The sequence below is a fragment of the Schistocerca americana genome, chromosome 4 (genome assembly GCF_021461395.2).
Source record: "Schistocerca americana isolate TAMUIC-IGC-003095 chromosome 4, iqSchAmer2.1, whole genome shotgun sequence".
Taxonomy (NCBI): Eukaryota; Metazoa; Arthropoda; class Insecta; order Orthoptera; family Acrididae; genus Schistocerca; species Schistocerca americana.
The window spans coordinates 624,070,038-624,085,906 of NC_060122.1; the positions used below are offsets into that span (position 1 = coordinate 624,070,038).

The 15,869-nt window shown below is 43.8% G+C and overlaps 1 protein-coding gene across 1 annotated transcript in view; it reads left to right on the top strand.

The window, feature by feature from the left end:
• The first annotated feature begins 1,962 nt into the window (after positions 1-1,962).
• Positions 1,963-15,869, top strand: part of LOC124612246 — a 63,259-nt gene continuing 49,352 nt past the window's right edge. The window contains exons 1-3 of the mRNA XM_047140322.1: positions 1,963-2,028; positions 2,172-2,281; positions 14,520-14,554. Coding sequence (XP_046996278.1) covers positions 2,237-2,281; positions 14,520-14,554 — 80 coding nt within the window. The 5' untranslated portion in view covers positions 1,963-2,028; positions 2,172-2,236. The remainder of the gene's footprint in view (positions 2,029-2,171; positions 2,282-14,519; positions 14,555-15,869) is intronic.

Genomic DNA, 15,869 nt, shown 5'->3' on the forward strand with positions numbered 1-15,869 from the left:
TAAACTCCCGTTTTTTTTAATATACCCATTCTTACTAAATGCAAGGAATAAGCCACCACAAGTATTGTCACCCACACAGCGCACTCAAAAGTTGCAGTTTGTGACTTATCCATGTAACCAACGTGAAAATACATGGAAATTATAAGGAATGCATTATGAATGTTTTAATCATTGCCTCAGTCACTATTTTTAATAAATCTACGGGCTCTAGTCAACATCAAGACGCACATGTTCTGACTGGGGAGGGAAACTGATGTTAACAAGACCACTTACTTAAACAAGTAGCGCCAATACCGGTTTCGAACCGATAGATTCATCCTCAGACCCCTGTTCACATTCACATTAAATTTATTGTTACTGTTATTTCCTGGTATGACAGTTCAAGTGTTCGTAAGAAAGTATTTATTGTCTAATATTTCTCACTATTCTTTGCAGCAATGCGGTGAGCATTATCGCTCATCGGTACATTTTCCTTAAAAAATTTTTGTATGCTGCATTATTTTGCGTTATTCGGAGATAACATTCGAAGATCTGCAACCAAAATAGGATGTAAATTGCCATGAATCTGTATCTGCAGCGATATATGAATCTCACTCGAACTTTCGAGGTGCTTCTTAGTGTCATTTACACTGTGTGTTAATGCTGTTAAGATGTTAGTTCCATTTCTTCCGTCAGTTGCTGTTCTGTTTTCTTGGCATATTTTACTCTCCACACTTCTAGAATCTGAAATTTTTAATACTAGCAAAATGAAATCGTGAGTGCTTGGCGCGATCTGGATACTCTTCAGCAGAAAACCTTAGTGCTACTCTAACAGTTTTGAGACATTCGTCACAAACGACATTCATTTTCTCTGCTGGTTTAAGACCAAGTTATTTGTTTGCTGCAACATGCTGATGGGCTTCAAATGCACAGGTAAACACAAGCACCACATCTGATGTTACGTTTTTGTGTGCATTTGTTATAACAGGGCAGAAGTCTGTGAAATCTCTTCCGCTGACGGCATAACAGTGGATTTACGGCGCTGTTATCTTGATACTTTTGATCAATTCTCATACATGTCATGTCTCTGAAGTTCTATTAAAAGCTTCTTTCAGATGCCCTGAAAAAAAAATTGTATAGTTACATTAGAAGAAACAAAGTCTTTGTAATCTGACGACTAAAAACAATGGAATTTACTTATAAACATAGGGAAATTTGCCGTATTGCCCTCACCTCGATATGTTTACTCATTCTGGATATATGTGAAGTTGGCTGTCTTAGCTGCCTCACCCTGTACATGCCGGTTAATGACGAAAACACTAAAATTAGGGAATTTGGGGCTAATACCGAATGGCACAAATCGTCTTTCTTTCCACATATCACCTTAAAAAGGATAAGTGTGTGGAAATGGGGGCGCGGATGGGTGTGGAAGAAGTGAATGACACTGGCACACCACTAACTCTTTTCCACATATCGTACGGCGGCTTGCGAGGTAAAAATGTAGAAAATGTGGGCCATATGCAGACCGATCCCTGTGTATAATTTTGTGCTTGTAGTATAGTATAACGAAAATCTGTGCCTCTATGGAACATCTTTTCACGATGCCGCCATTGTACCAGATGAGTTATTAACAACACAGAAAGCATGCAGGGCTAAAAGAAGTGTGTCGGTCGGCACTCGTGAGCGTAACCTGAGAACAATCCCCTTTGTGAGAAGTTAACATTCGCTCACAAACATAACTATACTGGATTGTTCTACTCAATGTCTCTTTTTCTTCGAGCTGTATGGCAGCTTTTTAGAACCGCAAGACTTTCACTCGTGCAGGCAGTGGTCCGTTGTCTAAATAAAGAACAAAGGGTGCCATAAACCCAGTGGCGTAATTTCTTATTTGGATAATTTTACGCCGTGTGCCGAACGCTACCATGTAAGAACTAAGAACGCTAATATAAGCAGGCGCGGCACCCAGAACAGTCATTCCGCACGGGGTGCACGTGTGGGAACTTTTAGCGCAGAAACAACTCTACTACATAACCCAGCGCAGGTAAACAGGTAAGAACTGAAGGCTTATCCGCCTGAATCGTTCATCTTCTCATATAATTTCATTTTCTTTATATTCTTCAGCTGTTCTTTCGATGATAAACTCCTGAAATCTGATTTATACAGTTGTTACGTTCTGTGTCACCTCATTTCAGAATAAACACTCAAACGGAGGCGCTGTTGAATTTTGGTGACGCCATCTGCACTGGCTGCTACGATCATGAAGTCACCGCCCGCATACTTCGCGCTCTCCTTTGTCTTAGCGGTAAGTCATTGCTCAGAGCATCTGTCGCCTTGTTTTCTCAGTAACTGGAGATTATGTTCACCATTTTTCACTGTAGAGATCCGTCACTGTTTCGGGGTTATGGTGACGCCAACATTTGATAATGGATGAAATCTTGCACATGCATCTACATCTACAATTGCACTCTGCAGTGCTTACGGGCGTGGTTTCCCCCTACGAATACATTTACCGATCTTGCGTCAGAAAAATACTGTTGGTGGTACCCCTCTGAATCGGCCAGAACGTGTCTAGTTAAAAAGTCGTGGCAAATTACACGAGATATAATATGCAGGAAGTAGATTGGTTCTCTACCTGTTTCGGAATTTATTTCAGAATTATATAAAAATTTATTTAAGATTTATTTAAGAATTTTTTAAGGATCTCTGAAATGTCACACATCTTCCACGTAACTGCCTATCTTCTGTGATACATTCTTGCATAAGAAGCCCGTGACGATCCGTGCCATTCTTAATTGAATCGTTTCTATCTGTTGAATTTCACTTACTTCGCACTGGAGCCGACACGGGAGAGTTAAGGGATCCAGTACTAGAACCATAATTTGAAAGAGCTTCGAAAGACTTAACATCAAATTAGGCACAAGAATTAAATAGTATTCCACTGGAATTTCTGAAATAACTGGGGAAGTGGCAGCCAAGGAACTATTCATATCGATGTGTAGAATTTGTGAGACCAGTGACATACCATCATATTTTAGGGAAAATCTTGGCCACACTATTCCGAAGATAGAATGAGCCGTTGTGGCCGAGCGGTTCTAGGCGCTTCAGTCAGCAACCACGCTGCTGCTACGGTCGCAGGTTCGAATCCTGCCCCGGGCATAGATATCTGTGATGTCCTTAGGTTAGTTAGGTTTAAGTAGTTCTAAGTCTAGGGGACTGATGACCTCAGATGTTGAGTCCCATAGTGCTCAGAGCCATTTGAGCCAAAAGAGCAGATAAGTGAGAGCACTACCGCGTAATCAGCGTAACAACTCATGAATATATGTTGCTGACAAAAATAAACTAGATTTGAAGGGAAAAGAAAAATGTGAATTTGTTAGATGCAAACAGTTTCGCTTTAGGAAAGATGTACCAGAGAGGCAGTCCTGACGTTGTGCAGAAGAAAAATCAAGACATCATCATATGATTTTCCGGCCTCGAAAAAGAGTTCGACAACATAAAATAGTTCAAGATGTAAAGTCTGAGAAAAATAGAAGTAAGCTTCAGGGAAACACACATTTTGTATACATTATTTACAGGAACCAAGAGGAAAAAATGAAGACCGGAAGACAAAGAACGAATTGCTCGGCTTAAGAAGTGTGTAAGACAGGAATGCAGTCTCTCGCTCCTAGTGTTCAGTCCATACATCGTGTAACATGAAAACTTGTGATCCCGAAATAGACGAAATTTAGGAACTCTGTTTTTTTTTTTTTTTTTTTTTTTTTTTTTGCTTCCGTGGTAGCAAAATAGCCCTTGATGGGCGAAGCATAGTGGACATAAAGAGCAGACTAGCACTAGCAAAAAGGGAATCCCTGGTCAAGAGAAGAAGTGTACTAGTATCAAACATAGGCTGCAATTTGAGGAAGAAATTTATAAGAATGTACGTTTGTAGCCCAGTAAATATCTGATTTTGGGAAAATTGGAAGAGAAAGAATATCAGAGCCTCTGAGATGTCATGCTACAGAACAATGCTTAAAATTATGGATGCTAGTAACGTAGGTAATGGGAAATTTCATCGGAAAATCGGCGAGGAAAGGAACGTATGGAAAACACTGACAGAAAGGAGGGACACAATAACAGAACGTGTGTTAAGACGTCGGGGCGTAACTTCTATTGTACATACTATTAGAAAAGTTGTAGAGTGTATAAACTGTACAGGAAGACAGAGATTGGAACATACCCAACAAATACTTGAGGATGTATGGTACAGATGCTAATCTGAGATGAAGAGGATAACTTAAAACTAAACTCCGATCGAACAGGTCTCGAAAGACTCTAAGGTACTGACCAACCCCCGTGTGATCCACAGCCTGTAAGCGTCACTGGTTGCGGGCATGGAGGGGCGTCTGACCAACACTCCGCTCTTCAGGTAGTTGTCAGTTTCCATGACCGTAGCCGCTACTTCTTAATCAAGTAGCTCCTCAATTTGTCTCATAAGGGCCGAGTGCACCTTGCTTGCTAACAACGCTCGGCAGACCGGACAGTCAGACATCCAGGTGTTAGCCAAGCCCGACAACACATTACTTGGGTAATCTGACGGGAACCAGTGTTACCTCTGAGGCAAGTCCGTTGGCTGAAGACGTTGGAGAGTAATTCGTGGCAGACTGCATCAAAACGGTCAAAAGGTTAGTGACTTAAGGAAAAAAGACATTATGCTATCAAACCTGAATCTGGTGTCCGCCTCCCCCAAGAACATTCTGGCGTGTAGTTACACCTTGAATGGGTCGGGAAAATGAAATTGGATACTTGAAGTTTGTGACTGTTTGCATTAATTGACCGCTAGTCGCGTTATTTACACGTATTGCATCACACATTATATTTATAAGCTTTATATTACAATACTTTGAGTTCGGAGTTAACAGCTATTCCCTGTAACAGACACTGATTTTCTGCAAGTCTTCATGAATTTCGTAACAAGTTTCTTGAGACGTCACCTCCGCACAACATACATAGTGGTCTGCAAAGAGAGTCCTAGAACTAAATCCACATCCACACTCCGCAAGCTACCTTACGGTGTGTACCGGAGGGCGCTACTGGTGAAACTGAACGTCGCTCTCCCCCTTCCAATGTCGTGGTCTGAACAGTCGGACGGAAAGACAGACAGACAAACAGACTGCGAAGAATTCCTATAATGATTCCGCTGGCACCGAATGTTGTACGAAACCCAAAAAAATAACAAATTGCTCATTGTTCGAGGCGGAATCTTCAAGACAGATTATCGTAAAGTGACGGTTTTTTTCTGTTCGACAATTCTAACCTGTAACTTTTTACTGGCGTCGGTTACTAATCCCGGTAACCGGATTGGACAATCTTTTCACTGGATGACGGAGAGAAAAACGTATCGTTGTCAGGCAGAGATCTATCGTTCGGGAAAGACTCAGTCTAAATTGATAAGCGAGAATGATGAAATTCCATTTACCGATGTCGTGCTGTTGATGTTAAAAGGATAGATAGACACGTTTGTGTAACTAAATAATTTTCTGTACAACTTTCTCCTCAAATTACGTTCGCTAAATCTGTACAGAATGGGGTTCACCATCACAATGACATCAAATAATCAGGGTACCCGTGAAAGATGGCAATACTGAGGAAGCTACTGATAAGCTAGCGGTTCTCTACGACAAACATTCAACAGTCCATACAGTGATAGTAACAAAACTTCCTCCTTCTTTGGTGGCGCATCTCAAAAACGTTTCAAATCAAATTCAAAGGCACAACACTACGAAAAATAAAGAATGCAGCGAAACAGCGTAGGGCAATAACTCCGCAGTGCCAAAATCAGGTACGCTTTTTGTGTTGCTTGCAGCGAGACGACAACGGCGATTCTGTGGAAGGATCTCCGTTCAAGCCCTGTCAGTAACCTTTCCACAACTATGAACTCTGGAGAGAATCACCGGGCTACAGAACTAACTCTCACACTTTCCACCTGACGCGCATTACAAGGAAGCGACCAAAAATAATTGGCTTGCCTAATACGACGGATAAAAACATATCGCATTCAAAACGACTTCCAGTTGTCTGGAAATAGTGAATATAGATTCTATAAAGGTTTCAAGGGACTCTTATAGCACTGTTCCTGCGAAACGATGGCATGTTGGGATAATGATGATGGAGGTGATAGCGATTACATACACTTCTGTCTAAATTAGACCACATATTGAGATCTGGTGATTGAGGTCGTCACGGTGGATGTGGCTATTCATCCTCGTGCTCACTAAAGAAGTCCTGTAAGATGCGTGCTTTGTGAACTGGGACGCTGTCTCCTATGAACACAGCATCACCAGTGGGGAACAAACACTGGTATGGGAAGGACGTTATCACCCAAAATGGTCACAAAATCCTTAGCAGTAATGCGACCTTGCAGAATAACCATATGACCATGGAATAACATGAAATGACCGCTCAAATCATCACAGAAGCCTCACCATGTTTCACTCTTGGCAGCAAGCAGTGTGCATCGTAAGCTGGTCACATCGTACGACAGACGCAAACTCGGTCTGATGTTGGAAACCGTATGAAACAAGACTCATCCGACCAAATGAATTTTTCCCCGTTGCTGCGTATGCCATACTTTATGGCTCGGTACCGCATTTCCCTATTACGGCGTGGTTTAGGAATCGAGCTCAGTCAGTACTTTCCAGCTTGGGGAGCACTTTTTTGTTTCGGTGCAAGCATGATCCATGAGCACGGTATTCAGTTATGCAATGACTTTCACAGTCGTCGTCCTTTTATTTCTTGTCACAGTCCTCTTTAATGACCGTCTGTCACAATCACTCAACATACATTTTCGACCACGTCGTAACTTAGCGGATGGCGCTTTTCCGCTTTCCCTGCATGCGATTTATACACTCCTGGAAATTGAAATAAGAACACCGTGAATTCATTGTCCCAGGAAGGGGAAACTTTATTGACACATTCCTGGGGTCAGATACATCACATGATCACACTGACAGAACCACAGGCACATAGACACAGGCAACAGAGCATGCACAATGTCGGCACTAGTACAGTGTATATCCACCTTTCGCAGCAATGCAGGCTGCTATTCTCCCATGGAGACGATCGTAGAGATCCTGGATGTAGTCCTGTGGAACGGCTTGCCATGCCATTTCCACCTGGCGCCTCAGTTGGACCAGCGTTCGTGCTGGACGTGCAGACCGCGTGAGACGACGCTTCATCCAGTCCCAAACATGCTCAATGGGGGACAGATCCGGAGATCTTGCTGGCCAGGGTAGTTGACTTACACCTTCTAGAGCACGTTGGGTGGCACGGGATACATGCGGACGTGCATTGTCCTGTTGGAACAGCAAGTTCCCTTGCCGGTCTAGGAATGGTAGAACGATGGGTTCGATGACGGTTTGGATGTACCGTGCACCATTCAGTGTCCCCTCGACGATCACCAGTGGTGTACGGCCAGTGTAGGAGATCGCTCCCCACACCATGATGCCGGGTAATGGCCCTGTGTGCCTCGGTCGTATGCAGTCCTGATTGTGGCGCTCACCTGCACGGCGCCAAACACGCATACGACCATCATTGGCACCAAGGCAGAAGCGACTCACATCGCTGAAGACGACACGTCTCCATTCGTCCCTCCATTCACGCCTGTCGCGACACCACTGGAGGCGGGCTGCACGATGTTGGGGCGTGAGCGGAAGACGGCCTAACGGTGTGCGGGACCGTAGCCCAGCTTCATGGAGACGGTTGCGAATGGTCCTCGCCGATACCCCAGGAGCAACAGTGTCCCTAATTTGCTGGGAAGTGGCGGTGCGGTCCCCTACGGCACTGCGTAGGTTCCTACGTTCTTGGCGTGCATCCGTGCGTCGCTGCGGTCCGGTCCCAGGTCGACGGGCACATGCACCTTCCGCCGACCACTGGCGACAACATCGATGTACTGTGGAGACCTCACGCCCCACGTGTTGAGCAATTCGGCGGTACGTCCCCCGGCCTCCCGCATGCCCACCATACGCCCTCGCTCAAAGTCCGTCAACTGCACATACGGTTCACGTCCACGCTGTCGCGGCATGCTACAAGTGTTAAAGACTGCGATGGAACTCCGTATGCCACGGCAAACTGGCTGACACTGACGGCGGCGGTGCACAAATGCTGCGCAGCTAGCGCCATTCGACGGCCAACACCGCGGTTCCTGGTGTGTCCGCTGTGCCGTGCGTGTGATCACTGCTTGTACAGCCCTCTCGCAGTGTCCGGAGCAAGTATGGTGGGTCTGACACACCGGTGTCAATGGTTCTTTTTTCCATTTCCAGGAGTGTATCTTCGATACGCCGCCTCTTGATATACCAACCTACCTTGGCTACAGAGGCGCCCACGATACGAGCACGAATAACTGTCCACAATCGAATTCACTTAAATCCGACGTAATGCACTCACAACTACACGTGACATTGTCCAGACCACGAATAACATCTTTAACTCATTGAGGAAATTGCACCTTAGCCGTTCCAAGTAAAATACTACAGTGCACCTTTCAGGAGTGGGTAGCATCTGCGTATATTTTCAAGCTTGCATTTCTCGCTGCGTTTCCATATTAATGTGGAGTCCATGTATTTACCTATACAACTTGACCTTGGACATCATGCTGCTGTTACATAGGGCTTGTGGCAGTAATCGATATCACGCTGACAGCTGCGAACCACCTGCATCCCTTCATGCTTGATGTCTTCTTCGACGGCGATGTCATAATTCAGAAGTATAATTGTTCGTGTCTCGGAGACAGACCCGTGGTACAGTGCTTTGAAGAGCATTATAGTTAACTCACGTTGATGCCTTGGCGGCCAGATTCGCCTTATGCCTGTGGAACCTCTCTGGGTCACTGTCGGGCGTCATCACCACGTGCGCAAATCAGCGGCCCATTATTTATGTGAATTACAAGACCAGTACATAGGCATATAATGTCACACACCTCCACACACCTACCAACAAACTTATTTTAAAGGGCCACACCAGCAGGTGACTGTTCTGTTGTTTATTTAAGTACAATCCACGTTTCGGCCTATTACGCCATTTTCAAGTATTTGATTTTATGTATTTAACACGTCTTGCAGGACACTTAACTGTTGTCCTGTAATATATGCTAAACACACGCTCTGCGAATAAACTGAAGTCTTTAGTTACACTAACCGTTCAAAGTAACCGGACAACCCAATGTAATGCGAAATTCATCGATAGATGGCATGAGAGTTGTACTCGACAGAATAAAAGCACGTGGTGATTACTGTGTTTGCAGGAGGGCGTAGTAGTAGCAGCAGACTGGTTCAGTCAGAAGGACTCAGTAGCTTCGAATGTGGCTCGCAATTCTATGTCCCTGTGTAACAAATATGTCAGGGACATTCAACCCTTATACGGCTGAGCATTCGACCTTTGGTGATGTGGCAGTAAAGCGGAAACAGGAAGGAACAAACTACTTATAAACAACACCGGGAAGACCTCTGTACTGAAGGACTGGCAGCGTCGAACATGCCGAAGAGTCGTTGTAAGAAATCGCATGAAATTAGCAGAAGAAATCACTCGTGAGTTGAAAAGTGGTTTGAGTAGCCAAGCTAGCACATTGAAAAGTACACTACTGGCCATTAAAATTGCTACACCACGAAGATGACGTGCTACAGACGATAGATTTAACCGATAGGAAGAAGATGCTGTGATATGCAAATGAGTAGCTTTTCAGAGCATTCACACTAGGTTGGCGCCGGTGGCGACACCTACAACATTCTGACGTGAGGAAAGTTTCCAACCGAATTCTCAAACACAAGCAGCAGTTGACGGGCGTTGCCTGGTGAAACGTTATTGTGATGCCTCGTGTAAGGAGGAGAAATGCGTACCATCACGTTTCCGACTTTGATAAAGGTCGGATTGTAGCCTATCGCGATTGCGGTTTATCGTATCGCGACATTGCTGCTCGCATTGGTCGAGATCCAATGACTGTTAGCAGAATATTGAATCGGTGGCTTCAGGAGGGTAATACGGAACGCCGTGCTGGATCCCAACGGCCTCGTATCGCTAGCAGGCATCTTATCCGCATGGCTGTAACGGATCGTGCACCCACGTCTCGATCCCTGAGTCAACAGATGGGGACGTTTGCAAGACAACAACCATCAGCCCGAACAGTTCGACGACGTTTGCAGCAGCATGGACTATCAGCTCGGAGGCCATGGCTGCGGTTACCCTTGACGCTGCATCGGAGACAGGAGCGCCTGCGATGGTGTACTCAACAACGAACCTGGGTGCACGAATGGCAAAACATCATTTTTTCGGATGAATCCAGTTTCTGTTTACAGCGTCATGATGGTCGCATCCGTGTTTGGCGACATCGCTGTTAACGCACATTGGAAGCGTGTATTCGTCATCGCGTCACTGGCGTATCACCCGGCGTGATGGTATGGGGTGCCATTGGTTACACGTCTCGGTCACCTCTTGTTAGCACTCTGAATAGTGGACGTTACGTTCCAGATGTGTTATGACCCGTGGCTCTACACTGCATTCGATCCCTGCGAAACCCTACATTTCAGCAGGATAATGCACGACAGCATATTGCAGGTCCTGTACGGTACTTTCTGGATACAGAAAATGTTCGACTGCTGGCCTGGCCAGCACATCCTCCAGATCTCTCACCACTTGAAAACGTCTGGTCAATGGTCTCCGAGCAGCTGGCTCGTCACAATACGCCAGTCCCTACTCTTGATGAACTGTGGTATCGTGTTGAAGCTGCATGGGCACCTGTACCTGTACACGCCATCCTAGCTCTGTTTCACTCAATGCCCAAGCGTATCTACGCCGTTATTTCGGTTAGAGGTGGTTGTTCTGGGTACTGATTCATCAGGATCAATTCACCCAAATTGCGCGTAAATATAATCACATATCGGTTCTAGTATAGTATATTTGTCCAATGAATACCCGTGTATCATCTGCATTTCTTCCTGGTGTAGAAATTTTAATGGCCAGTAGTGTATGTGGTACAATGGTCGATCAGTTCCACTTTATCTGCACTCTGCCGTGGTCAGGGGTAAGCAAAGATAGAGGCTTCTGTGATGTACCTTTCGCATTTCTTGCTTTTATGTTTTCGTTTTCTTCAAAGGCAAAGAGAATAGGTGAAGCGGTAGCCCAGAGTAGAGCCCGCGCCTACCGTAATGTATTTTTGTTTTTCCAGGATTAAAAAACATAAGATGTTTTTTTCTGTTCCTCGGTAAAAGAGAATGGACTCCCTCTCTGTTAATGAACGAAGGTAGAGGCACCCTACGCGCATGTACATTAGTCACTATTACCACTCAGCTCAAGAGGGGCTTCCGTTCCTCCATAGACATTCAAACACCTGCCTTGAAGTGTCCCCATCACCGTTCGAGCCGTCGTCAGGGATGGAGCACCCCATATTAGAATTCACTGACAACTGGCCAGTTATTTATGATTAAATTGCGTCTTTTCTTCCTAGTCTTAAAAGACAGACATTAAATTTTTCCCTCGTGAGTGGTAGATATCAATTGGATTACGATGAGGAATAATTTTATTTATTGCATCAGAAGTACTATTCTTTGTTTCATTTTTCTGAGCATTTTTTAGAAGAAGACTAGCACCCCATCTCAGTTGCAAAGTAGTACAGTCATTCCTGCCCTAAGAATGAAATCCCACAATAAATTTGTGACTTCTGCCCAACCAGTTTCTTACCCTCCATGTCCAAAGCCCAGTAATATATTATTCGCTATCATCTGACTGAATACTTCCGGAAATTCAACTTACACGACAAATATCAGGGTACGCTTCGTAAACACTACACTAATTAAGGTAATTAATGACCTGAATTAAGCTACGGGCAACCGTGATGCTCAAATACTGACACTGTAGCACTTCAGAAAAGCATTTTACACTGCTAGCTTTGCTAAATATGTTAGAAAACATGCACCAGCTAAATTATTCAGATAGTGTGCCGTAGTGTTTTGAAAGCCATTTGCAAATCAGACATGGGATGAGGAGCCGATCTGGAACGATATCCTCTCAGCACAGCCACAAGTCTTAATCCTGAGACCACTATTCTTTTCCTTGTACATCAGTGACGTGCAGCTGATTTTGTGCTCCTACATGCAACTATGATTTCTGCGCCGACAACCTTCATCCCTATCTTAATTCCACACCGGAATACATCAAAACGGTCATCGACGACGTGAATGACGATCTGTCTTCTGTGCTCAAATGAGTGCTAAACCTAGGATTTAACCGACATGGGAAAAAGTCCCCAGCAGTTCCAGTATCGAATCTTAAATGAATTAAATCCGAAATTTCGGAACAATTGTGTCCTATTCTTTCGATGGTGTGCCCATTTATATTATAAAACATCTCTAATCTGTTTCTACGTTTCGAGAAAAATCTGCTCCTGTTTTGAGTGAAATTCAATGCCCCCGTTGTTTTATGGAAAAATTATAGCACTTGGTTCTGCTAACCTTAAAATACAGAGAATAGACGACAGACTTCAGTTGCCAGAGACTACAATCATGTGTCTGTGAGTTGCGTTTGCGTGTGTGCGTGTGTGTGTCGACTATTCTTGACGAAGGCCTTGCTGGCCGAAAGCTTATTTGTGACAGGCTTTCTGTTCTGCCTATCTACGACTCTGCATCTCCGCTTTATGGTGAGTAGCAGCTTTCCTTTTCTTAATATAATTGCATTATCTTTGACTCCAATGTCAAAAATAATATTTATTCTGTGTTTTTACCTCACTCTAGATGAGTACATCTCTTACAATGTTATCTACAAATGTTGCAACTTCTTTTACGACGATAATGTGACATTGTAAGCCGAAAACAGGTTTAATTAATAAATTAATATATCTTGCAGAATATTGAGTCTAACAAGTCCCTGTCTCTTTAAGCAAGCATCGTAGCTAATTGGTCAGTTGCCTTATTGTTGTTGTATATGTAACGTGACACAGGCTGGAGTAAGCCAAGTTTACTGTCTTCAATTCTCTCTCTATTCTGTCAGCTTCCCATGAGTAATGGGGCTATTTTCACTAATAAAAAAAAATCAGTGGTTCCCAAAGTTTGAAACGCTGCCTCAACTTTGTTACGTAGTGAAGAAGAGTTAAATCAAGCTAAACTTCTGCTAATTGTTTCTTGTCTCTAAATGTCCCACCTGTCCGAATACATCCACACAGCAATGTCGGGCAGGAGCCCTTCAGTAAGGTAAGAAGTCTAACGCTGCCACCGTCATGTTGACAGGAGAAATTCTCTGGTGGTAAGACATTACTTATAGACGAAAAAGGGAAGAAAGTGACATTTACAGAAACGCAACAGCTCATAGTTAACCAGGATACGGCCTGGCCCATGAACCGTTCCTTCCCTTTACCGTAATTGTACTATAAACCTCTTTTTTCCCCATTTAGATTCGGTACTTGCTAATTAATTATTCGATCTACTGGTTTAGGAAACCACTAAAAGTAGTCCTTGAAGGCACTTACCACCTTCTCTCACAGTGGGATAAAACAGTTAACGGTAACGGCGATTAATTTTGAAATAATGAACTGCTTACTTGTTTATCTTTCATTTGTTTAGGTTTTGACAGAGCCTTATCCTAGCTCAGTATTCGCTTCTCGCTGTGTATCTGAAACGAGTGCCTGTCTAGCATCACTCCAGTAGTAAGACTGTACAGTATTTTCCTACAGCTGCTATATGATTCCATCGAATTTTCAGAGTGTGTGCCTGCGCTATATAAGGATTTATCTCTCGATACCGTGTTCCTAGGATCAGTGTTGTAGACTGCGTATTTACACAAGGTGGTCCATTGATGGTGACCGGGCAATTTGTCAGCTACTGATGTGCGGATTAGCCGCGACAGCAGCTATAACACCTACTTGGGCATCATTACTTGTTGCAGGTCGTGGTTGACGTTTCACATGTGGCTGAACACTTCCTGTTTCCTAAAATAACGTAACTATCCGGCGAAAGGTCCGGACACTTGGATGATGTCGTCCAGGATACCGAGCAGCATACATACACACGCCTGTTGGGGATTTTGAGCACAATAGCCATACATAAACGCCATATCGACCTCTTCCGCAATTGGAAAACCGTCCATTCTAACACGGATAATGTATCACGAAGCAAATGCCGTTCGCACTGGCGTAATGTTACGTGATACTACGTACTTACACGTTTGTGTCTATTATAGCGCCATCTATCACAAAGCGAAAAAAGTGGTCCAACTAAAACATTCTAATTTCTTTACGTACTACTTGAATTCGTAATAAAAATGCGGGTTCCTATTAAAAAAAAATGCAGTTGATATCCGTTTGACCTACGGCACTGCCACCTGGCGGGCCAACCATAGCGCCATCTGGTGTCCCCCTTCAAGCTAGACAAGTTTCGTTCTATGTAGTTTTTTCGTTTGACGCTTATTTCATGAGATATTTGGCCCGGTCATGATCAATGGACTACCCTGTATATGACTAAGTAGTTCATTTCTTTTATGATAATCTGCTATATTTTTTTAATTCGTACTTTTTACTTCTACAGGTCCTGTTCTTCTCGCAGGGCTATACTGGTTCCAGGTATGGTTTAAACTGTACGTATTCAATGAAAGTCTTGCTGAAAATCTGCGTATTGTGCTGCTGCCAGCCTACCTGATTGTTCAGGTGTCAAAATAACAATAAAGTAAAAAAAAAATAAAAGTCTTACACTTTAAGCAGTAGCGCCAATAATACACATAACATAATTTGCGTCTAATAAGAAGTATCAGCATTAATCAAATGCTAGTACCAATCTCAGGACAAAGGTACCTCTGAAACACTGCTAACTGATTACATCTACATCTACATCTACATCTACATCCATACTCCGCAACCCACCTGACGGTGTGTGGCGGAGGGTACCCTCAGTACCTCTATCGGTTCTCCTTTCTATTTTAGCAGTCTCGTATTGTTCGTGGAAAGAAGGATTGTCTGTTTGCTTCTGTGTGGGCTGTAATCTCTCTGATTTTATCCTCATGGTCTCTTCGCGACATATACGTAGGAGGGAGCAATATACTGCTGGACTCTTCGGCGAAGGTATGTTCTCGAAACTTTAACAAAAGCCCGTACCGAGCTACTGAGCGTCTCTCCTGCAGAGTCTTCCACTGGAGTTTATCTATCATCTCCGCAACGCTTTCGCGATTACTAAATGATCCTGTAACGAAGCGCGCTGCTCTCCGTTGGATCTTCTCTATCTCTTCTATCAACCCTATCTGGTACGGATCCCACACTGCTGAGCAGTATTCAAGCAGTGAGCGAACGAGTGTACTGCAATCTACTTCCTTTGTTTTCGGATTGCATTTCCTTAGGATTCTTCCAATGAATCTCAGTCTCGCATCTGCTTTACCGACGATCAACTTTATATGATCATTCCATTTTAAATCACTCCTAATGCGTACTCCCAGATAATTTATGGAATTAACTGCTTCCAGTTGCTGACCTGCTATTTTGTAGCTAAATGATAAGGGATCTATCTTTCTGTGTATTCGCAGCACATTACATTTGTCTACATTGAGATTCAATTGCCATTCCCTGCACCATTCTTCAATTCGCTGCAGATCCTCCTGCATTTCAGTACAATTTTCCATTGTTTCAACCTCTCGATACACCACAGCATCATCTGCAAAAAGCCTCAGTGAACTTTCGATGTCTTCCACCAGGTCATTTATGTATGTTGTGAACAGCAACGGTCCCATGACACTCCCCTGTGGCACACCTGAAATCACTCTCACTTCGGAAGACTTCTCTCCATTGAGAATGACATGCTGCATTCTGTTATCTAGGAACTCTTCAATCCAATCACACAATTGGTCTGATAGTCCATATGCTCTTACTTTGTTCATTAAACGACTGTGGG